Source organism: Gopherus evgoodei, chromosome 3, assembly GCF_007399415.2.
Source record: "Gopherus evgoodei ecotype Sinaloan lineage chromosome 3, rGopEvg1_v1.p, whole genome shotgun sequence".
Classification (NCBI taxonomy): domain Eukaryota; kingdom Metazoa; phylum Chordata; order Testudines; family Testudinidae; genus Gopherus; species Gopherus evgoodei.
Window position 1 is genome coordinate 11,208,729 of NC_044324.1, and position 25,433 is coordinate 11,234,161.

The window sequence follows — 25,433 nt, forward strand, 5'->3', positions numbered from 1 at the left end:
AATATCACCCTAATATTCAGGTTATTCCAAGTCCCAAAGAACCAATCACTTATCCCAGGTTAATTGCTCCTTAGATCTCACCAGACACTTGTAGCCAATCCTATTAAAAAAGATTCATTACCTAAGAAAAAGCATTAAGTTATTCGTACAATATTAAAGCATGTAAACATACAAACACAAATGAGTTAGTCTTAAGTCTCAAAGGGTAATAGAAGCATCTATAATATAGAGCTTGCTTATGTCCTTCAGAGCTACCCCAGAACAAGCACGGGATCTTTTGCTTATGCTTAGTAATCCTTGACCCTGAGAGTCCAAGCATCATAAACATACAGTTTTTTCCTTGTTAGGGATTTTTATTCACTTCCCACAAAGATCAGGCTGATTGGATGAGTCCAAATGTATGTCTCCTCTTCATTGGTGTGGGGCGAACCTTTTGTGTTTTGGAATCTTTTGTCCTTTGGTGTTCCACAACGATTTGTCTGGTGTCTATGGGCCTTCTTTTGTTGAGCAGAAGGTAACACCTCCTGTGGCAAAACTAGTATTTCAGATGCGGTAATGCTTCTCTCTAGACAAATGGTTTACTGTTTCAGAGCAAAAACAATGAGGCGTCCAATGGCACCTTAAAGACTAACAGATTTATTTGGGCATAAGCTTTTGTGGGTGAAAAACCCACTTCTTCAGTTATACAGAAAACACTCAAATAATACCTTATAACATGGGACACAGATATTAAAACTGAGCTTAATGCATGGAGCAACTTAGAAGCATTTCATAAAGTATAAACACTGTGACAGACCCAGGCCAGTGTGGTACAGGAGTCTGATAGAGGGCAAATATACTAGTCACTGGCTGAGTAGTTTTCTGTTCCCTGAGTGACCAGAGCAGGGGCTGCACTGGAGTAATCAGGAACCTGCTAGAACCAATTAAGGCAGACAGGCTGATTAGAACACCTGCAGCCAATCAAGGCAGGCTGATCAGGGCACCTGGGTTTAAAAAGCAGCTCACTCCAGTCAGGTGAGGAGAAGCCAGAGGAGAGGAGGTGTGTGTGAGGAGCTGGGAGCAAGAGATACAAGGAGCTGAGAGTGAGAGGCTGTGCTGCTGGAGGACTAAGGAGTACAAGCGTTATCAGACACCAGGAGGAAGGTCCTGTGGTGAGGATAAAGAAGGTGTTTGGAGGAGGCCATGGGGAAGTAGCCCAGGGAGGTGTAGCTGTCATGCAGTGTTACAAGAGGCACTATAGACAGCTGCAATCCACAGGGCCTTGGGCTGGAACTCAGAATAGAGGGCGGGCCCGGGTTCCCCCCCAAACCTCCCAACTCCTGATTAGACACAGGAGGAGTCGATCCAGACTGTGGGGAAGATCACTGAGGTGAGCAAATCTGCCAATAAGTGCAGGACTCACCAAGGTAGAGGAGGAACTTTGTCACAACTGGTGTCAGGGGTGGGATCTGGTGTACACAGCACGGCAGAAGGAGGAGGGTGATTTAAAAAAAAAAAAAGGGTAGAGGGTTGTTTTTTTTTTTTTCACCACAATGGATGACTTAGTACGGACATTGATACAAGCTACAGCAGCCCAGCAGGAGGCTACCCATGTCCAGGCAGCTGCCCAACAGGAGGCAGTGCGGCTGCAGCAAGAGACTAATTGCCTGCTGATGGACCAGGCTTCTCAAGACTGAGCTATGTTGCGAGAACTGGTGAACCAGGTAAAGGCCCTTACAGAGCTTAACCGCGGCCATGAAAGGATGCAGATCATACGGGCCAGACATTGGCTGCAGAAAATGACGTGGGAGGATGATGTAGAGGCATCCCTTCTGGCCTTTGAGAGGACAGCCCTACGGGAGGCCTGGCCTCGAGATCAGTGGTCTGGCATCCTTGCCCCATTCCTGTGTGGGGAGGCCTTGAAGGCTTACTATGATCTGCCTGAAGAGGCTGCAGCAGACTACCCCCAGCTGAAAGCAGAAATCCTGGCCAGATCCGGGGTAAAGACTGCAGTGCGGGCCGAGCGGTATCACGAGTGGAGGTACCAGGAAAACAAAACCCCGCGGTCCCAATTGTATGACCTCATCCATCTCGCACGAAAGTGGTTGCGAACGGAGTCCCGGAGTCCAGAAGAGATACTAGAGGTTCTGGTCATCGACTGATACATGAGGGGACGACCGCCAGACCTTCATGCCTGGATAAGCCAGAACGAACCCTCCACCTATGATGAGGTTGTTGCACTGGTAGAAAGGCGAAGGACAGCGAGGGAGCTGACCCAACCAGTTAAGGAAGAGGCTCCCCGGGTTAAACTAGCAGCACCAAGCCCTAGAGCTGGGTGACGGGGCCACCAGGAGAGCCCAGGTGGAAAAAGAGAGGGGCTGAAGGCTCACCAGAAACCACAAAGAGTCAGAGCACGGAGGGAGAAGAGGATCATGATGTTAGACTGCCCAAACCAAGAGACCAGGGAATGCCTAGGGCCTCATACAGATGTTATGCCTGCGGGGAGTGGGGACATATAGCTGCACAGTGTCCCAGTGCGGAGGAGCTGATGCAGTGTAACCTGGGGAACTGGGCAGACCCATGCTCCCTAATCCACCTTGTGGGGGTCTCACTAACCCCACATATGTACACCAAACCAGTAAAGCTAAATGGGGTAGAGACCACAGCACTGGTTGATTCGGGGAGTGCTATCACGCTTGTCTTGGGGAAGCTTGTGAAGTGTAGTCAGCTGCTGCGGGCTAAGCATGCAGGGATAGCATGCGTCCATGGGACAGTTGATTATTACCCTACCATCCCAGTAAAACTCGAGATTCAGGGGAACACTACTGAGGTAGCAGCAGGTGTAGTCCCTAAACTCCTATACTCATTGCTCATAGGGAGGGACTTCCCAGGGTTTGGAGACTTACTCCCAGTAGGAGGATTGGAGAAAGAGGGGAATCCTGAAGTTAGTGAGGCATCCACAGTAGACTGTCAACCCTCAGTCTCCTCTGAAATATCCCAGATTTATTTTCTATTCCCAGACATGGTAGAAAGTCAAAAAGGGAAAGGAGGGCAGCTACGGCCTTGGGAACCCGAATACGGGCCCAAAGCCAGAGGGTTGCTCTCATAGGTAGGCAGACCCGAGCAGCTGAAAAGGAGGCCACCCAGGAGGCAGTAGCTCCTGAGTCTGAGCGCCACCCTAACACTTCTGAACCAGTAGAGGCAACAGAGACTGGGCCCCTAGATCTTGGGCAGATTAGCCCCGGAAGCGGAAATTTTGGACAGGACCAGGCTGAAGACCCAAGGTACAACAACATTAGAAAGGAGATGACTGAAATAGATGGGGTTCCCGTGGAAGGGAGAACACTGGGACCAGGACCCTACTTCATAATGAAGAAGAATCTCTTATACCGAATTGCATCAGTACAGGGGCAGAAGGTATAGCAGATCTTAGTACCTCAAAAACACCAGAATGCTGTATTAAGTCTTGCGCATAGTCATCTTTTTGGGGGGCATTTGGGGGTAGAGAAGACCCTGGCACGAGTCCTACGACGGTTCTTCTGGCCCGGAGTACATGAAGAAGTGCGAAGGTACTGTGCATCCTGTCCGGAGTGTCAGCTGCATAGTCCCCGTCCCCATCTGAGAGCACCTTTAGTACCCCTTCCCATCATAGAGGTCCCCTTTGAGCGAATAGCCATGGACCTAGTGGGACCCCTGGAGAAGACGGCCACCAATATATACTTGTTGTTTTGGACTATGCTACTCGCTACCCAGAAGCTGTCCCCCTGCGGAACACAGCCTCTAAAACGATAGCCAAAGAGCTGGTGGAAATCTTTGCCCGAGTGGGGCTACCAAAGGAGATATTAACAGACCAAGGAACATCATTTATGTCAAAGCTAATGAAGGACCTCTGTACGCTGCTCCATATACATACCCTGAGAACTTCAGTTTACCATCCGTAGACTGATGGATTGGTAGAAAGATTTAATCGAACCCTCAAGGCTAGGATAAGGAAGGTGGTAAGTCGGGACGGGAAGGACTGGGACTCCCTACTGCCCTACCTTATGTTCGCTATCCGGGAGGTACCTCAGGCCTCAACTGGGTTTTCCCCCTTCGAGTTATTATAAAGACGTCACCCCCGTGGCATACTAGATATCGTCAAAGAGATTTGGGAAGAGGAACCCAATGAGGGGAGAAATATAATAGAACATGTAATACAGATGCAAGACCGGATAGCTCGTGTCATGTCTATTGTACGGGAACATTTGGAAAAGGCCCAGGAGGCCCAGAGAACTTATTACAATCGCCAGGTGTGAAAGTAGAATGAATTATATAGTAAGAATAGAAAGGATTAAAGAAGTGTTGTCTGTACCTTTAAGCAAAATTGCTGGAATGTTGCAACCAGGTGTCAGGAATACAGACATTAACATAGAACAATTGCACCGTTTAAGGGCAATTGATGAAGCATTAGCCTTAGATCGATAACAGTTAGTAAGGAAATAGGATATGCATGCTGTGCCCCAGGTGAATTTTACTGTTTTGATTTCTTTGTCCCTTTGTCTAATTCCCGCTCTTTTATCTGTATAAATAAGACTGTTTGGGCCTTGCATGGCCACTCACATATTCTGAATGTTATTGGTGGAGCGCTGAACTAATAAACAGAGTGGTCTGACAAATTGTGAGTCCTGATTCTAACTTTGACACAGGCAAAAGTCCAACAGTTCCAATCAGGGGATCAAGTGATGGTGTTGGTAGCAATGGCAGAAAGCAAGCTTCTGGCCCAATGGCAGGGGCCCTATGAGGTGGTTGAACCCATGGGGGAAGTAACCTCCAAGATGCGGCAGCCAGGATGCTGAAAATAAGAACAGATTTATCACATCAACCTTCTGAAATCCTGGCATGCACAAGAGGCATGCACAACTATCCGAAAAGACCTAACCCAGGAAAACAAGCCTTCCAAACAGGTGAGAGTGTCTCCTGATTTAACACCAGACCAGAAGAATGAGGTGTCTGAGATGATCTTCCAGAACCAAGATGTGTTCTTGACAAAACCAGGTCGAACCACCGAGACATATCACCACATCGTCACAAACCCTCGGGCCAGAATAACAATGACGCCCTATCAGGTGCCAGGCCAAAAGAGAGGAAATAAAAGCAGAATTAAAAAAAATGCTGGAGTTGGGGATCATCGAAGAATCCCACAGTCAGTGGTCCAGCCCAATCATGCTGGTGCCCAAACCTGGTGATGGCACCACAAGGTTTTGCAATGACTTCCGGCGACTAAATGAAGTATCCTAGTTTGACGCGTACCCCATACCTGGCATAGATGAGCTAATGGACTGTCTGGGGAATGCCTGGTACTTGACTACCCTAGATTTGACAAAGGGGTACTGGCAGATTCCCCTTGTGGAAGACGCAAAGGAAAAGACTGTGTTCTCTACACCAGAGGGTCTTTTTCAATATACTGTCCTCCCTTTTGGACTACATGGGGCCCCAGCTACTTTCCAGCGCCTCATGAACAAGCTTTTAAGCCCGCATAACAGTTATGCTGCTGCCTACTTAGACGATGTGGTCATTCATACCCCAGACTGGGAAACCCACCTAGAGAAGGTGGAGGCAGTCCTTGATACCTTCAGGCGAGCTGGCCTTACAGCAAACCCTGCCAAGTGCACTGTAGGGTTTATAGAGGCCAAATATCTTGGCTACATTGTGGGAAAAGGTCTGGTAAAACCCCAAGTGAACAAGTTGGAGGCCATCCAAAATTGGCCCCGACCGCGTCGCATGAAACAAGTCCGGACATTCCTAGGTGTAGTGGGGTATTACCGACGATTTATCCCCCACTTTGCCACAAGGGCAAGCCCCCTGACAGACCTAGTGAAAGCCCGTGGACCTGATCTAGTGAGATGGTCTGACGCAGCAGAGGAAGCATTCACAGACCTACGGACTGCCCTCTGCACTAACCCCGTACTGATAGCCCCTGATTTCACCAAGGAATTTATGCTGCAGACAGATGCATCGGAAGTAGGGTTGGGGGCCGTCCTATCACAGATGGTCGGGGAGGAGGAACACCCAATTCTCTACCTCAGTAGGAAACTCCTTCCGAGGGAACAAAAATATGCAGTGGTGGAGAGAGAATGCCTCGCCGTAAAATGGGCCATAGAAGCATTGCGCTACTACTTGCTTGGGTGCAGATTTGTCCTCGTGACCGACCATGCCCTTCTTCAATGGATGCAGCGGAACAAGGAGAAGAACACAAGGGTGACCAGGTGGTTCTTATCCCTCCAACCTTTCCAGTTCCGTGTGCAGCACAGAGCAGAGAGCCGTCACGGTAATGCCGATGGCTTGTCACGTGTCCACTGTCTGGCATCCCAAGCTGCCCAACACCTTGGTGTTGAGCAGGGGGGAGGGATATGTGACAGACCAGGCCAGTGTGGTACAGGAGTCTGGTAGAGGGCAAATATACTAGTCACTGGCTGAGTAGTTTTCTGCTCCCTGAGTGACTAGAGCAGGGGCTGCACTGGAGTAATCAGGAACCTGCTTGAACCAATTAAGGCAGACAGGCTGATTAGAACACCTGCAGCCAATCAAGGCAGGCTAATCAGGGCACCTGGGTTTAAAAAGGAGCTCACTCCAGTCAGGGAGGGAGGAGCCAGAGGAGAGGAAGTGCATGTGAGGAGATGGGAGTAAGAGGCACAAGGAGCTGAGAGTGAGAGGCTGTGCTGCTGGAGGACTAAGGAGTACAAGCGTTATCAGACACCAGGAGGAAGGTCCTGTGGTGAGGAAAAAGAAGGTGTTTGGAGGAGGCCATGGGGAAGTAGCCCAGGGAGTTGTAGCTGTCATGCAGCTGTTACAGGAGGCACTATAGACAGCTGCAAATCCACAGGGCCTTGACCTGGAACCCGGAGTAGAGGGCGGGCCCAGGTTCCCCCCCAAACTTCCCAACTCCTGATTAGACACAGGAGGAGTTGATCCAGACTGTAGGGAAGATCACCGAGGTGAGCAAATCTGCCAATAAGCGCAGGACCCACCAAGGTAGAGGAGGAACTTTGTCACAACACTAAACACATTCTTATAAATGTAATACCTATTTTAACAATACTAACAAACAGGTGAGTCAGACTTGTTTCCAGTTAGTATTTATTGGTCGGCCAGCATCATACGGAGTTCACATCTATTACCTCTCGTTTGATCACTTAGCATACATAATGGGTGAGTGTGTGTGTAGAACTATTAAAGTCACAAAGAACCATCATACCAACAATGCTGGGGCCAAAAAGTTAACCGTTGGGTCCTCCGACTCCTCGGCCTGCAGATCGATGTTGTGCGCCACCCCGTGAAGGACGTCCTGGTGGGCGTGGCTGTCTCTGGGAGGCAGTCCAGAGACAGAGGTGCCCACAACAGCCTCGTCTGGGGAGGAGGAAGTGGAGGCTAATGAGGGAACAGGGTCCTTCTGTCCCTCCTGCTCGTCAGAAACCTCCCGTCCTGTTTTGTTGGCTGGACCAGGTAGATCAGGGTCCTGCTCAGGAACCAGAGTTGGAGTTGGTTCCGTGAGGGGGTGGGGCACGGTGCTTCCTTGGCACCCCTCGGGGTGGGGTGATTGGTGGCCTCTGGCACCCGTGGTTCAGAGGTGGCTGATCAGGAGCCTTTAGACCGGGTACCCTGTGCTTGTTGGTATGCCCAAAGGGTCCAAAATGGCCACTGCGCTGGTCCCTGCCATTGCACAGGCCACGGCCTGGCCCCCACCTCAGAGTGTCCACAACCTGACCAGTGCTGGCCCCGGTCTGAGTATCTAGATCCTGTCTCCAAGTCCAAAGACCGGGATCAGGACCACAAAGGCCAGGGCGGTGCCGAACAGAGCTGATCCTGCTAGCAGTGCCACTCTGGGGAGTGGTGTCATGACACTGGAGAGCAGTGCCATAAGGCTAGAGAGTGGTGCCGTGATCTGGGGCTGCACGGGGTCGCTGAGCAGCGCGAGGACCGGTGCTGGAAGCAGGACCTGCTGCGCAATGGGGATCGATGCAGAGATCGGCATCACCACCAGGAGCACTGACACAACCTAGAGCAGTGACACAAGTCTTACCGGTGCTGCTCTTGCAAGCAGCGCCGGGATTCCGAGTGGTGCCAGGATTCTATCAGCAGTGCTGAGGGCCGGACCATCACCAGTTTGCCTCAAGACAGTGCCACTCAATGCAGTACTGAAGGCTTAACTCCAAGGGTGGGTGACCTCGTCACTATCATGGCGATGAGGTCCCACATGGCCTCAAAGTTGTCCAGGGCGGATGGCAGTTCCACCTCCTCGATGACCTGTCTGGGAAGTCCAACAGAACTGGACTCGACGGTCTCCCTTGTGGGGCCGAAGCCAACTGTGCTATCTCCGCAGACTTTGGCGCTGGGTGCTCCTCATGAGGACACAACCCACTGGCTGGCTCCAGAGGGGTGGACCTCTGGGACGGAGAGCTGCTCCTCCCTTGCTTCCAGTGCTGCTTCTGCACTGGGGAGTGGGAGTGGTGCCGGGTCAATCCTGCCAGTTTCGGCACAGGGAGCAGCGGTGCCACAGGTCTCTGCCAGAGTCCTTCCACAGTGCCGCTTCCACCACTGTCGGCCGGGTGCTATGCACCGATGAACTTGGTGCCGGGTCTTGCCACACTGGTGGAGGCTGAGGTCTAAGTGCCACCTCCATAAGGAGCTGCTTGAAGTGAAAGTTTCTCCTTTTTGGTTCTGGGGGAAACCCCTTACAAATCCCGCACCGATCGGCTTGGTGAGCCTCTCCCAGACACTTCAGACAAGTGTTGCGGGGGTCGCCCCTTGCCATGGGCTTGCTGCAGGACTTGCAGGGCTTGAGCCCTTGGGACTTGGGCATGTAAGCCCCCCAAGGAAACGTGATCGGGAGAGAAGGTAACCCCCCCCGCCCAACTGCTAACTACTAATACTAACTAACAACTAAAAACAAGTATCAGAGGGGTAGCCGTGTTAGTCTGGATCTGTAAAAGCAGCAAAGAATCCTGTAGCACCTTATAGACTAACAGACGTTTTGGAGCATGAGCTTTCGTGGGTGAATACCAGGTGCATCTGAGGAAGTGGGTATTCACCCACGAAAGCTCATGCTCCAAAACGTCTGTTAGTCTATAAGGTGCCACAGGACTCTTTGCAACTAAAAACAAATACTTACAGAGAATAAACAGAGAACTTGCTGAGCAAGATGTCACAGTTCCAATGACTGTCACTGGTGGTAAGAAGGAACTGACGAGGCAACAGGTCAGCAGGGTCATATATTGAGCGTCATGAAGGCACCACTCCAGGGGGCTCCACGGCTAACCCGACGAGTTCTGCTAGGGGAAAAACTTTCCAATGACTGTGCATGAGGCGCAAGCACACCTAATTGGAATCGATATGAGCAATCACCCGAAGAACAAGAAATTTACATTTCATCACAAGGAGGGTTCAAACCTCACGTTCACAAGAGACTGTTTGTCACCATGACTCATCAAAGGTGTTTCTAGCACAATAAATTGAATTACAAAGAGGGGAGGAAAAACACTTGACCTCACTCTCCTCACACTTTTTAGGCTCTGTACCCCTTTCCAAATAATGTAATCTACCGCATACCCCCATCTGAGATAGGGTCTTAATATACCTACAAAAACACGAAAAAAAAAAAAAGGTCTGTGGGGGTTAACATGATGCGTTGTCCACCATTACAGGATCTTTCTCGCATACCCTCTGATGAGAACTTGCATACCCCTAGGGGTACGTGTACCCCAGTTTGAAAACCACTGAGTTAGGCATTTAGCTGGGGTCTTATCTTTTTATTTTCTTGGTAACCAATTCTAACTTTATGCCTCATTATCTGTAGTCACTTAAAATTTATATTTCTGTTGTTAATAAATTTGTTTTATTGTTTTACTTAATCAGTGTGTTTGGATTAAAATGTCTGGGAGATTCCATTTTGGATAACAAAGATAGTGCATATCATTTTCCACTAATGAAATGACAGACTTTATATGAGCTTGTTTTGTCCAGTAGTGTGCTGGGTACTACAAGATTCACATTTCTTGGGGGGAAGTCTGGGTCTAGAGAATCTGCTGCTGTTTTTCTGCAGTGTAATTTATAAGTAGCTAGCTAGTAGCACTCAATACTGTGTAGCTGGGAGCAAGTTGCATGCTGGAGGCTGTATGTTGACTGGCCAGGAGTGGCTGTTAATCAGAAAAGCAGTGTAAAAGGCATCCCAGAAAGGAGAAATGAAGAGAGACAGCTATTCAACAGTTCACATTGTCACAATAACACGATCCAATGGCTGGAAGTTGAAGTGAGACAAATAAGGCATACATTTGTAATGGCGAGTCTAATTAACCATTGGAACAGTTAACCAAGAAGAGGAGATTGTGGAACTGATGCCACAGTAAGGTCTTTCTGGGTTAAGAATTGCTGTGGTGCTGGTGATAGTCACTCACGCACTCACTCATGCCCGTCATCCCAATTGGGGTATGGGCCGCCAACCACAGATCTCCAGAGTCCTCTATCCTGGGCCATTCACTCTAGCTGGTTCCAGGTATAGCCCATTTTTTTGCTATCAGCCTGAAGGTCGCATCGCCAGGTGTTTCTTGGACAGCCTCTTTTCCGCTTGCCTTGGGGGTTCCACCGCAGTGCCTGTCTGGTGATGTTAGTTGGCTGCTTACGTAGTGTATGTCCTACCCAACCTCACCTTCTCCTTCTGATTTCTTCCTCTGCTGGGAGTTGACAGGTCCTCTCCAAGAGGTGGATGTTACTGATGGTGTCTGGCCAGCGGATCTGGAGAATCCTTCTGAGGCAGCTATTAATGAAGGTCTGGATCTTCCTGATGGTTGTTTTGGTTGTCCTCCAGGTTTCAGCTCCATACAGTAGGACTGATTTCACGTTGGAGTTGAACAGTCGAATTTTTATTGCCAAAGACAGCTCTTTGGAGCTCCAGATATTCTTGAGCTGTAAGAAGGCTGCTCTTGCCTTACCACTCCTTACTTTGATGTCTGTGTCTGTGCCACCCTGCTGGTCGATGATGCTACCCAGGTAGGTGAAGGACTGCACTTCTTTCAGGGGGCTTCCATTCAGTGTGACTGGGTCATTGCTGATGGAGTTAATCTTAAGGATCTTGGTCTTGTCCTTGTGAATGTTGAGGCCGACCTGTGATGACGTGGCTGCCACTACATTGGGCTTCTCTTGCATCTGCTGTTTACTGTGCGAAAGGAGTGCAAGGTCGTCAGCAAAGTCCAGGTCATCAAGCTGGGTCCACAACGTCCGCTGGATTCCGTTCCTACGCTCGTAGGTGGATGTCTTCATAATTCAATCGATGACGAGGAGAAAGAGAAGTGGTGACAACAAGCATCCTTGCCTGACTTCAGTTTGCACCTGGAAGCTGTTAGTAAGCTGCCCTCCATGGATCACTCTACAGTGTATACTGTCATATGAGTTCTTGATCAGGTTGACCACCTTTGCTGGGATGCCGTAGTGCCGAAGGAGCTTCCAGAGGGTCTCTCGATCCACGCTATCGAATGCTTTCTCATAATCAACAAAGTTGATGTACAACAAGGAGTTCCATTCCACAGACTGCTCGATTATGATGCGAAGCGTTGCTATCTGGTCCGTGCATGATCTATTCTGCCGGAAACCTGCCTGTTCATCTCGTAGCTGTGGATTGAGGGCATCCTTCATTCTCTCTAAGAGGACTCGGTTGAAGACCTTCCCTGGCACAGACAAGAGTGTGATTCCTCTATAATTGGCACAGTTGCTAAGATCTCCTTTCTTGGGGATTTTGATGAGATATGCCTCTTTCCAGTCTACTGGAATCACTTCTTCTTCCCATATCTTCTCAAAGAGGGGGTACAGCATTTCCACTGAAGCATCCAGGTCTGCTTTCAGGGCCTCTGCTGGGATGTCATCAGGTCCAGCTGCCTTCCTATTCTTCATCATGGTGATGGCTTTTCTGATCTCATCTCTGGTTGGTTTATCGCAATTAATTGGGAGGTCCTCGTTGGCTGGGTTTATATCTGGTGGATTTGGTGGTGCTGGTCTGTTCAGGAGTTCCTCAAAGTGCTCCGCCCATCTGTTCATCTGTTGTTCTATTCCTGTTATAGACTTTCCCTGCTTGTCTTTAACGGGACGTCCTGGCTTGCTGAACTTTCCAGACAGTCGCTCGGTAGTATCATACAGCTGTTTCATATTACTGCTGTATGCTGCCTGCTCCGCTTCTGCTGCCAGTTCATCCACATACTCTCTCTTGTCCTTCCTGATATTCCTCTTCACTGCTCTATGGGCTTCAGCACATTCTTTTTGAGCTTTGGCCTTTGCTGCTCTAGTCCTGCTGTCATTGACTGCTGCCTTCTTCTTCTTTCTGTCTTCTATCTTGATCAAGGTCTCTGCTGTGATCCACTCTTTCTGCTGGTGTTTCTTAATTCCAAGCACTTCCTGGCATACTGACCTAAGTGTCTCTCTCACTTTCTGTCATCTGTTTAGTACACTGTCTTCCTCTTCCTCAGACCGATCCTGTAATACTGAAAACTTATTCTTCAGCCTCAGTCCAAAATCTTCCTTGGTCTTATGGTCCTTCAGAAGGCTGACGTTGTACTTCACTCTTCTGTCTGACGCGTCTATCCAGTTCTTTTTCAGCATCAGCTTCAATCTGGCCACCACTAAGTGATGGTCGGACGCCGCATCTGCTCCTCTTCTAACTCTAACGTCCTGCAAGGAACTTCTGAACTTCTTGCTAATGCAGACATGATCGATCTGATTTTCTGTCATGCCTGCTGGTGATACCCAGGTACTCTTGTGGATCCGCTTGTGACGAAAGATGCTATCTCCTATGACCAGGTTATTAAGTGCACACAGATCCACAAATCTCTCTCCATTCTCACTCATCTCTCCCAGAGCGTGGGTCCCCATGACTTGTTCGTATCCTGTGTTGTCAGGTCCAATTTTGGCATTAAAGTCTCCCATAAGGATGATGATGTCTTTGTCTGGGAGAATCTCTAATATTTTCTAGAGTCTGTTGTAAAAATAATCTTTGTCCTCCTCTTCGCTGTCATTAGTTGGAGCGTAGCACTGAACAACATTCATATTAATCCTCTTCATTTTAGTTCTGAAGGATGCTGTGATGATCCTGGGACCATGTGCCTCCCAACCAATCAGTGCTCTCTGTGCCTGCTTGGACAACATGAAGCCTACTCCCTGTGTGTGGGGTGCATCGCTCTCTTCATGTCCTGAATACAGCAACAGCTCTCCTGTTAACAGTCGTCTCTGTCCCGCTTGCGTCCATCTTGTCTCGCTAATGCCTAATAGGGTCAGGTTGTTGCTCCTCATCTCAGCTGCAACTTGCGCCGTCTTTCCTGACTCGTACATGGTCCTCACGTTCCATGTGCCTATGGTAATCCTCCTGGTTGCAAGAAGGGTAATCGGCTTAGTGGCTTCCTCATGGCTTTTACCACCCAGCATCATGCATCTTCGAGCTGAAGACCGTTCTTTTTCCAGGGTAAAAGTCTCTGTTGTCTCTATTGTTAGCGTTTCTGTAGCAGGTTGATTTTTTACGAGGTGGAGTTGGTAGCCCCATGCCCAACCCTCCTCCTTTATCCTGACTTGGGACAGGCAGATGGTCCCAAAGGACCTCTCTGGTGGAGTTGCCGGTGATAGTGGTGCCAAGTGTAGTATTATGATAGACACATGTCCGTTTGACTTGTGCATCGACCTCATCAGTGCCAAAGGTGGCTGCGTGATCAGTGCTGTCTCAGTTGCCAGTGCTGCTGTGGTAGGTGCCATGGAGGAGACCATGGCTGGATCTATGTCTCAACTCCTTGGCTTTCGGCTCCGTGGCATAGCTGATGCCAGAGGTGCCAGGAGAATTGTATGTACTGACTCTCAGGGCTGTCAGCACCGATGGTAGAGATTTGCAGGAGACCACTTCTTTTTGTGCAACTCCCTCTGTGGAGAATTCGAGGCTCTCTTCCTCTTCTCAAGAGTGGATGGAGCCATGCTCTTTCCGGTTCAGATCCTTGTCAGATCCTGGCTGGAGTGACTTCTCCATAAGGATCATCTTAAGGAGGAAATCCCAGTCATGATGGGTTCTTGCCTTCAAATTGTTGCAGTGAGTGCACTTACATGGTATGTGTGCTTCACAAAGGCAACTCATGCACAGAGAATGACTGTCAGACCTTGGCATCACCTCACGGCAGGAGCCGCATCTCTTAAAACCATGAGAACCTGGCATGAATATTGAAAGTTCATGTACCTGCAGGAGACAAAACTATTTTTTTTTAAAACTACTAACAATTATCTAATTAACTATACTAAACTGAAGGATAAGATATCTAACAAGTATTTCTATCTATTTAACTATAGGAAGAGGAGATGTCGCACTGTTCAGAGCTCTGTCTTCAGCTAAGGACGGTTGAGAAGGAACTGAGGGATTCGGGCCATGAGCGTGCTGACTGAGACTCCAATGACCACAAGACAGCTGCTACGCATGCACAGCCCAACCAGATACTTATCAAAAATCTCCAATCAACGGCGCCGAGACACACCATCAACTGAAGTGAAGTGGAGCACCCACAGGGACAGCACTTGAAGAAGAATCAATATCTCTAGCTAGTAGTGATCTCCCTATAAAGGAAAGCCAAGTCCTCTGTTGGCCAAGTACGCCAGGTGACTGAGAATCCAAGTCTACAGTTGATACAGATTCTTCAGCACCAGGAAACCTCACTCCTTGGTAGATGAGGCTTCCCTGGGTTCTATCTGTAAGAGGGGCACAAGAACCCATTTAGCCAGGCCCAGACATCACCAGTGGAGAAAGGGCACAGTACTTTCATAGTATTTACTCCAAAAGGGTCAAATGAGGTATCTAAGGAAGCTTACACCATATTGGTCCTCAATCACTGCATGACTTATGTGTGGGTAATATTTAAGAAACTGTATGTATGTGCTGCAAATATGTTTTAGAATCTGTGCCCCAGGCATGGTTGGCAAGTTGGCTTTGCCAGACAAAGGAAGTGGAATCACCAACCTCAGTTCATATATAAATCAGGCACTGCAAAGTCAAACCAAAGGAGGCCACATTTACATGTGAAAGTTAACAGGAAAAACAGGTCAATGTGGAAAACATGAAACAAACAGAAGTATTAGGTGACATCTTGAGGCTAGCATTCCAGGAAAGAAAACACAGGGCGTCAACCTGACTCTGGGGACAAAAACAACAGACTTAGGGGTATAAGAGAAAGGCAAAAGGATGCCGATTTTATCCTGCACATGCTCGGGTAACCAGGCAGTGTGGTTATACCCCAGAAAACAGATCTCAACCAATCTTGGTTGAAATGCTGCAAGAAAGGGCTTACGTGAGAAATTGGTTTAGATGAGATTAGCATAGAATCATAGGACTGAAAGGGACCTTGAGAGGTCATCTAGTCCAGTCCCCTGCACTCCTGGCAGGGCTAAGTATTATCTAGATCAGGGGTCGGCAACCTTTGGCACCTGGCCCGTCAGGGTAAAATGCTGGCAGGCCGGGCTGGTTTGTTTATCTGGAGCACCTGCAGGCACGGAGCCCTATAGCTCCCACTGGCTGCAGTTCGCAGTTCCTGGCCAATGGGAGCTGCGGGAAGCGGCGTAGGCCGAGGAACATGCCAGTCACTGCTTCCCGCAGCTCCCACTGGCCGGGAACAGCGAACTGCAGCCAGTGGGAGCTGCGGGGCTCCATGCCTGTGGACACTCCAGATAAACAAACCGGCCCGGTCCAACAGTGGCTTTACCCTTACGGGCCGGGTGCCAAAGCTTGCCGACCCCGATCTAGATCATTCCTGACAGGTGTTTGTCTAACCAATGATGGAGAATCCACAACCTCCCTAGGCAATTTATTCCAGTGCTTAACCACCCTGACAGTTAGGAACATTTTCCTAATGTCCAACCTATACCTCCCTTGCTGCAATTTAAGCCCATTGCTTCTTGTCCTATCCTCAGAGGTTAAGAAAAACAATTTTTCTCCCTTCTCCTTGTAACAACCTTTTACATACTTGAAAACTGTTATGTCCCCTATCAGTCTTCTCTTCTCCAGACTAAACAAACCCAGTTTTTTCAATCTTCCCTCATAGGTCATGTTTTCTAGACCATTAATAATTTTTGTTTCTCTTCTCTGGACTCGTTCAGTTTTGTCCACATCTTTCCTGAAATGTGGCACCCAGAACTGAACACAATACTTCAGTTGAGGCCTAATCAGCACAGAGTAGAGCGGAAGAATTATTTCTCGTGTCTTGCTTACAGCACTCCTGCTAATACATCCCAGAATGATGTTGGCTTTTTTTTTTGCAACAGCATTACATCGTTCACTCATATTCAGCATGTGGTCCACTATGACCCCCAGATCCCGTTCTGCAGTACTCCTTCCTAGGCAGCAGGGACAGCGCTTCCATTTAGGCAACCTAGGCGGTCGCTTAGGGTGCCAGGATTTGGGAGGGCATTGCCGCCCTCGGCGGCAATTCGGCAGTAGGGGGTCCTTCCACACTCCGGGTCGTTGGCGGCAATTCTGCAGAAGGTCTTTCACTCGCTCCGGGACCCACCGCCGAAGTGCCCCGAAGACTGGAGCGTGGAAGGACCACCCCCCGTCGCAGAATTGCCACCAACGACCGGGAGCGCGGAAGGATCCCCACCTAGGGTGCCAAAAACCCTGGCGCCGCTCCTGCTAGGCAGTCATTTCCCATTTAGTATGCGTGCAAATGATTTGAATTTCATCCTGTTTACTTCAGAACATTTCTTCAGTTTGTCTAGATCATTTTAAATTTTAATCCTATCCTCCAAAGCACTTGCAACCCCTCCCAGCTTGGTATAGTTCACAAACTTCATAAGTTTACTCTCTATGCAATTATCTTAATCACTGATGAAGATATTGAATAGAACCGGACCCAGAACTGATCCCTGTGGGACCTCACTCGTTATGTCCTTCCAGCCTGACTGTGAACCACTGATAACTACTCTCTGGGAATGGTTTTCCAACCAGTTCTGCACCCACCTTGTAGTAGCTCCATCTAGGTTGCATTTCCCTAGTCTGTGTATGAGAAGATCATGTGAGACAGTATCAAAAGCTTTACTAAAGTCAAGATATACCACATCTACCACTCTCCCCCCCAATCCACAAGTCGTGTTACCATGTTAAAGAAAGCTATCAGGTTGGTTTGATATGACTTGCTCTTGACAAATCCATGCTGACTGCTACTTATCACATTATCTTTTAGGTATTTGCAAATTGGTTGCTTAATTATTTGCTCCATTTTATTTGGGTATAGAAGTTAAGCTGACTGGTCTGTAATTCCCTGGGTTGTCCTTATTTCCCTTTTTATAGATGGGCACTACATTTGCCCTTTTCCAGTCTTTTGGAATCTCTCCTGTCTTCCACGACTTTTCAGAGATAATCGCTAATGGCTCAGATATCTCCTCAGTGAGGTCCTTCAGTATTCTAGGATGCATTTCATCAGGCCCTGGTGATATGACATCTAATTTATCGAAGTAATTTTTAACTTGTTCTTTCCCTATTTTAGCTTCTTCTGATCGTATCTTATTTTCACTGGTATTCACTATGTTGGACGTCCAATCACCGCCAACCTTATTGGTGAAAAACGAAACAAGGAAGTCATAAAGCACCTCTGCCATTTCCACATTTTCTCTTATTGTTTTTCCCCCTTCATTGAGTAATGGTCCTACCCTATCCTTGGTTTTCCTCTTGCTTCTAATGTATCTCTGAATGTTTTCTTGTTACCTTCTATGTCTCTAGCTAGTTTGATCTAGTTTTGTGCTTTGGCCTTTCTAATTTTGTCCCTACATAGTTGTCTTTGTTTACATTCATCCTTTATAATGTGACCTAGTTTCCACTTTTTGTAGGACTCTTTTTGATTTTTAGATAATTTAAGATTTCTTAATTAAGCCAGGGTGGTCTCTTGCCATACTTCCTATCTTTCCTATGCATGTTAAAGTTAAGTGTGTTACACTTTTGTTATATGTTACTTGTTATTCTTATTACCTGTGCTCACTATCTTTTAGTGTTTCCCTTAGTTAATAAACTTACATTTGATTTTACCATAGATTACAGTTCTGTGTTGATATATTGGAACTGATACTTAGTTGAATCAAACAAGGGGCGTGTGTGTGTGTGCGTACCCTATTCCCTTGGGAGTAGTAACCTGGTAATTACTGTGAATGTCCAGCGACAGAGACTGAATGCTACAGGAATGCTTTGGAGTGGCTTGGGAGTTGGGGTGCATCTATTTTTAATCTGCAAGGCAAAGTAGGGGCTGATAGAGCCTTGGCGGGTGTGCTTGAGTGGCTGAAGGGCTGACAGGAGCAGGGACTTGACATCCAGCTGCCACAAGAAAGTCCCTCACTCTGGAGGCAGGGGAGTAAGTAGTGACTCGCAAACCCCCTAAAACTGCCACACTCTTATAAAAATGCCTCTGATCAAACTATGCATAAGCCTTCTTCCTGAAGTAATGAATTTAATCTGGTACTAGAATTGCGCCAAACCCACCTTTTGCCTGAGTAAAGACTGTGCCCATTTTCTTTTATTAAATGGCAAAAAACTTAGTTAACGCGCTTGTTCTTCCAGAATGTCAATTTCAGCAAAACTCAAATTTGTGAAAACCAGAAAATACAGAGTTACGGTACACAGCTATGTTACCTTACCTCTGCCTCCCTGGAGCTGGCAGCAGGCACTGGGAATTATCTGCATACACTTCAGCTGCCTTCACTGTGTTAGGTGTAGCTTTACTGAATGGTGGAGTAATAAGTAGAGCTGTGATTATCATCTGCAGGGAGGGTTGTAGCCTAGGAGTCAAGGGATAAGCTCTCCCTGACCCTCTATGTGTGTGTGATCAAATGAAAGAACTGCATGTGTGCTTCGGGAGATCTGGTATGCCTCATTTCATCACTGTGTTGTATAGGCCGTGTCACTGACAGGGCATAAGGGTTTTCCTGCCCAGGGGATTGTCAGCAGTTAGGTGTGAGATGAGTGTGGGTTATGAGTTTAAGGAAGGGTAAGCAAAAGTAGAGTGTTTGATGGTACTATGTGCAGAAGGGTGAAGGAGTCGTAATAAGATTGAAGGAGTTGTAAAATGTAGTAGATGCCCTATTCTTTCTGTGGAGTAGACTAAGTGTGAGAGTTTAAGGAGCTCTTGTTCAATACAGGGCAAAAGCAGAGAGAGTATGCGTGGTTATGGGCACCACTCAAATTGGGCAATTACATTGCGTGGGTGTGTACCTTAATTCTGTATTTCCTGGTTTTCACAGGTTTCAGTTTTACTGAAATTGAGATTCTGGAAAGGCACAGGCTATATCCAGGCAACCTTAAATCTGCATTAACAAAGTTGTTGCCATTTAATTTCCTGAAGTTTCTAGAAGAAAGAAAAGTTGTTGGTAGACACTAGGGGTCATTGAGGCAGTTGTAATTATCATGTATGCGTGTCATTCAGATGCGCCTGTAAATAGATATTTGATAACTACTTTTTACATAGCACTTTTCATCAGTAGATCTCAAGGAGGAAAATATTATTCTCCCTTACAAATAGGGAAACTGAAGCACAGAGAGATGAAGTGACTTGGCCAAAGTGACCCAACGCTCCAGTGGCAGAGCTGAGAATAGAGCCCAGGTTTTCTGAGTCTACTGTTCACTCCACTAAGCCACTCCATTGCTATGTGATTTCAAAGTGCTCTCCTGCCCCCTGTACTTTTTTTTGCAGTAGGAAGAGCATAATGGTTGTGTCTTGATATGTCTGCAGTGATTAGTTGCTAACAGAGTTGGTGAGAGAAATCTCAGACATATTCTGTGTCCCAAAAACCGGATAATTTTATTACAAGGGTGGTTACAGTAACTTAAAGCATTCAAAGAAAGACTGGTGTTTCTCGCTCCTCATCCAATCTCCCAACTATGACCTACAACATATAGCCCTCACCCACCACCACCACCACCTCACCCTCCCCTTCCCATTAAGCCATTATCATTTTAGAAGCCTGGCGTGAAACAAAAAATAAAAACACTGGTAGATGCTGAATTTGCATAAGCTTCCCCCTCCATGGGTCTGTATCTCAGAAACATGCTCAAATAACCCCAAATTTGGCTCACTGACCCTAACTCCCACTTCCATTAAGCACAGCAAATTTCAAGACAATCTGAGTATCCATTCAGATATTGGAATTTAGAAAAATCATCCTTTAAACAGAAATATTTTCTCAATCTTAATTGTAGAAGAGTTGGTCTTCCTCTGTAATACAGCATGAAATTAATCATCAGCAACCGCTCTGCCATATCCAGATCCCCAACAATCTTGAAAGCATAGCAGGCTCTGAGAGGTGTGAAGCGGCCCATTCATCTCAGTGTGATTGTCTCAACTGAATGAGAACACCCCATGGAGATAAATACAGCCTAAAACAATAAGTATGACACAGAGGTTCTCAAACTATGGGGGTATGCCTCCCTATGGAGATGCCAGTTGCCTGTCTTTTGGCCAGGGGTATAGTGCTGCTGGAGCAGTCTGAACCATTGCTCTGGGACCTGCACTCCGACTCTTCGGAAATAAAAATCTGCACAAATTTGCACTCCAGCCCCTCTCCCGTCAAGGCTTGCACCTGACTGATGCCTGCTGCACTAGATACCCTGTGCCCCTGCTGTTTGAAATGCTGTACTGTAGCCCAGCCCCTCTATTGAGAAAGGAACTGGGAGTAGTTCACTCAACATGCCCCTATATACCCTTGCTATGAGGGGCACAAGGATAGATAGGGTGCATGCACAAACTGAATGGGCACGGCTACTGAAAGTCTCTGATCAAAGGCACATGAGCACCTGAAGTGGAGTACCTATAGGGCCAATACTCGGTGAACCTGTTGTTCAAATGGCCCCAATTTTGGATCAGTAACCGAACCCCACTCCCCCAAGAGAGGCATCAAATTTCAAAGCAATCCAAATAACCATGATGATTTTAGAGCATTTATTGCTAAGCTTTAAACAGAACTCTGATTTCAACCGTAACTACAGTGGAGCTAGCACTCTCCTATCATTTACTCAGACCCTCTTAAAATTTTTTGGAGTACACGACACACAAAGTTTAAAAGAGTGTACATACAAACCATTACAGAAGTTGTCACTGGATTTTAGAAGGTGGTACTATTTCAACATGCAATATACAATCACATTTTGTTAACTCTTACTTGTTGTGGGAAACATGTCCGTACGGAATGTTCTGTGTATCCAAAAGAAGGCCCTTCAAATACAGCTGTTGGAAGTTTTAAAACTTCTCTCAAAAACTGATCAAACTTTGTAAATATCATCAATCCATTGGAATCTGACATTTGGGAGAAAATATCTATAAGAAGAACAAAATAAAGTAAAACCTTAGAGTAAATATAAGTTGACTGAAAAATGCATTATGCTTTCCACCACAAAAGTTTTTTTTCTTAGTTATGTAATCTATTTCTACTTGTTTACCATGAACATCAATTTTATATTACTTCTTTCCAAGTTACAATATAAAACTTAACATGAATGCACTTCATTTATTATATATCCTCCAGATTCTCTCTCCACATTCCTATACAATATATTTTTCCAATGTACTAAAAACCTCTAATATGTTGAAGGCAAGACAGGTAAATTTGGGATGTGTGGAGTGTAGTAGAAAGAGAGAGCCTGAAGCATGGGCCTGGGGAAAGGCCTGAGGCCTGAACCAAAGTCAGCAAAACTTATGTTATGAGCAACAATCAGGCCCTGTCAAAAGCAGATGCTTGCCTGCAAGTCAGTGTGCAGTACATGAACTCGGCACCAGTATTGCTAGCATTGCTAAAACACACTGAATATGTACACACATTCCAGCAGGCCAGCACAAGAACCCCCCAACCTCGCACATCATAAGATGGTTTGACAAAAGTGATGAATTGGCAGAGCTATCAGCTATTATCTTTGAAAACTCCTGGCGATCAGAGAGGTTCCAGACAGTTGGAAAAAGGCAAATATATTGCTCACATTTAAAAAAGGGAAGAAGGAGAACTCGGGGAACTACAGACCAATCAGCCTCACCTCAGCCCCTGGAAAAATCATACAGCAGGTCCTCAAGGAATCCATTTTGAATCACTTGGAAGAGAGGAGGATGACCAGGAACAGTCAACATGGATTCACCAAGGGCAAGTCATGCCTGACCAACCTGATTGCTTTTTATGATGAGATAACTGGCTCTGTGGATATAGGGAAAGCGGTGGATATGATATACCTTGACTTTAGCAAAGCTTTTGATACAGTCTCCCACAGTATTCTTGCCAGCAAGTTAAAGTAGTATGGATTGGATGAATGAAATATAAGATAGACAGAAAGCTGGCTAGACTGTCGGGCTCAATGGTTACTGATCAACGGCTCGATGACTAGTTGGCAACCGGTATCAAGCACAGTGCTCTAGGGGTTGGTCCTGAGGCCGATTTTGTTCAACATCTTCATTATCTGGACAATGGGATGGATTGCACCCTCAGCGAGTTCGTGGACGACACTAAGCTGGGGGGAGAGGTAGATACACTGGAAGGTAGGGATAGGGTCCAGAGTGCCCTAGACAAATTGGAGGACTGGTCCAAAAGAAATCAGATGAGGTTCAACAAGGACAAGAGCAGAGTTCTGCACTTAGGATGCAAGAATCCCATACACTGCTACAGGCTGGGGACCAACTGGCTAATTGGCAGTTCTGCAGAAAAAGACCTGGCTATTACAGTGGATGAGAAGCTGGATATGAGTCAACAGTGTGCCCTTGTTGCCAAGAAGGCTAGCGGCATATTGGGTTGCATTAGTAAGAGCATTGCCAGTAGATTGAGGGAAGTGATTATTCCCCTCTACTTGGCACTGGTGAGGCCACACCTGGAGTACTGCATCCAGTTTTGGACCCTCCACTACAGAAAGGATGTGGACAAATTGGAGAGTCCAGCGGAGGGCAACGAAAATGATTAGGGAGCTGGAGCACATGACTTATGAGGAAAGGCTGAGGGAACTGGGCTTATTTAGTTTGCAGAAGAGGAGAGTGAGGGGGGATTTGAGAGCAGCCTTCAACTACATGAAGGTGGATTCCAAAGGGGATGGAGCTCAGCTGTTCTCAGTGATGGCAGATGACAGAACAAGGAGCAATGGTCTCAAGTTGCAGTGGGGGAGGTCTAGGTTGGATATTAGGAAACACTATTTCACTAGGAGGATGGTAAAGCACTGGAATGGGTTATGCTGGGATGATTTAGTTGGGGCTGGTCCTTCTTTGAGAATGGGATTGGACTAGATGACCGCCTGAGGTCTCTTCCAACCTAAATCTATGATTCTAAAAGAGATGCTTTGTCTGGAACATCAGGAGGAAAGTACAAGGGGAGGTAAAAAACATGTCATGAAACACGTAAGGTGATACATAAGTTGTTTATCCTTGATTGTTTGTCTTAGTCTATAAATGTTGGGATACCTCACTTTAACCCTTCGTCCAGCCTAGGGGGCAGTGGAAAGTCCCGCGACTTACTAAGCTGACATTGATCCCGGGAGCTAGGACCATTCTTCGTCACCAATAAACCTGACCAATTTCCTTCACTATGAAAATGGGTCTTGTGGTCTTATTGGGCAGTTTGATTGGAGCCTGTGTACAGACTATATGCCCAGAACTGGTGCAGCATGCAAAAAGTACGCATGCATGCAGCAGAACATCTGACATGGAGAATGTAGGAACAGTACTGATATTTTTATGAACAATAGCTATGACTCAAATAACCTATTCACTTTGTATTCATACCCTCTGGGTGTGAAGGAGTTAATCCCTCTTTCTTTGGGTCCAGACACATGAGCACATTAAGACTGGTAACAATGAACAATAAAGAATTGCACAGAGCTGGATGACAAGGGGGAAACAAACCCTTTCTGACAATTTTTTTGCATTTTAACGAAAAAAGTTTCATTCTGAAGCAGGGAGGAACATCAAAAATGTGAACATTTTCAAGGAAAGCGATTTTAAGAAAAATTGTTTCAGGAGAACTTAAACAGAATTTTTCAGCTTCCCAGCTGCCTTCAGGGAAAGATCTGAAAAAGATTTGTGGATCATGGTGGATAATCACCTGAATCTGAGCTCCCACTGCACCGCTGTGGCTAAAAAGGCTAATTTGATTCTCGTATGCATAAACAGGGGGATCTTGAGTATGAGTATAAAGGTTATTTTTAGGGTTGTCAAAGGATTAAAAAAAGACTTGTGATTCATCGCAGTTTTAATTGCACTCTTTAACAATAATAGATACTATTTATTATAAATATTTAGGATTTTTTCTACATTTTCAGAAATAGTGATTTCAGTGACCACACAGAATACAAAGTGTACAGTGGTCACTTTATATTATTTTTATTACAAATATTTGCGCTGTAAAAAAGATACACAAAAGAAATAGTATTTTTCAATTCACCTCATACAAGTATTGTACTGCAATCTATTTATTGTGAAAGTGCAACTTACAAATGTAGATTTTTTTGTTACATAATTGCACTCAAAAACAAAACAATATAAAACTTTAGTGCCTATAAGTCCACTCAGTCCTACTTCTTGTTCAACCAATCGCTAAGACGAATAAGTTTGTTTACATTTACGGGAGATACTGCTGCTCACTTCTTATTTGCAATATCACCTGAAAGTGAGAACAGGTATTCATATGCACTGTTTTAGCCAGCATTGCAAGATATTTACCTGCCAGATATGCTAAACATTTGTATGCCCCTTCATGCTTCGACCAGCATTCCAGAGGACATGTTTCCATGCTGATGACAGGTTCTGCCTGATAACGATCCAAAGAAGTGCCGACTGATGCACATTCATTTTCATCACCTGTGCCACCAACAGAAGGTTGATTTTCTTTTTTGGTGGTTCAGGTTCTGTAGTTTCTGCATCTGAGTGTGTTGCTGATAACATGTTCCACACCTCGTCCCTCTTAGATTTTGAAAGGCATTACAGATTCTTAAACCCTGGGCCGAGTGCTATAGCTATCTTTAGAAATCTCACATTTGTATCTTTGCATTTTTTCAAATCTGCAATGAAAGTTTTCTTAAATCGAACAACATGTACTCGGTCGTTATCCAAGATTGCCATAACATGAAATATATGGCAGAATGCAGACAAAGCAGATGTTGAGGCCTAAATTGTATCAAAAATCCTTTGAGAAAGCTGGTAAAATACTATCAAGACAAAAAAATTAAATTGAAAACCACAACATTTAAACAAGCAAGACTTAGGAACCCAAACACAGTTTGGCACTATGCTGATGTTCCACTTAAAGATCCTGCCAATAGAGGAGTCAGTAGAACCAAAAAGTGAGGTAGGGAAACAGTGGGATGTGATGGAGTAAAGAGAATTGCTTTGAGGCTGAAATTGGCATGCTCACTGCGTTGCAGGAAATCTAATCTTATTTTACCTCACAGACATTTTGGAGGACAGAGAAGAAGAATAGGA

General features: G+C 46.4%; 1 protein-coding gene across 12 annotated transcripts in view; it reads right to left on the reverse strand.

The window, feature by feature from the left end:
- The window catches only part of DTNB (dystrobrevin beta), a 361,761-nt gene that overhangs the window by 249,449 nt on the left and 86,879 nt on the right, over window positions 1-25,433 (reverse strand). For all 12 annotated transcript variants that reach the window (XR_003999428.1, XR_003999427.1, XM_030555069.1 and 9 more), the window contains one exon: window positions 21,154-21,308. Coding sequence is in view for 10 of the 12 variants with exons in the window: in XM_030555069.1 (XP_030410929.1) it covers window positions 21,154-21,308 (155 nt within the window). In the remaining 2 variants the exon portion in view is untranslated. The remainder of the gene's footprint in view (window positions 1-21,153; window positions 21,309-25,433) is intronic.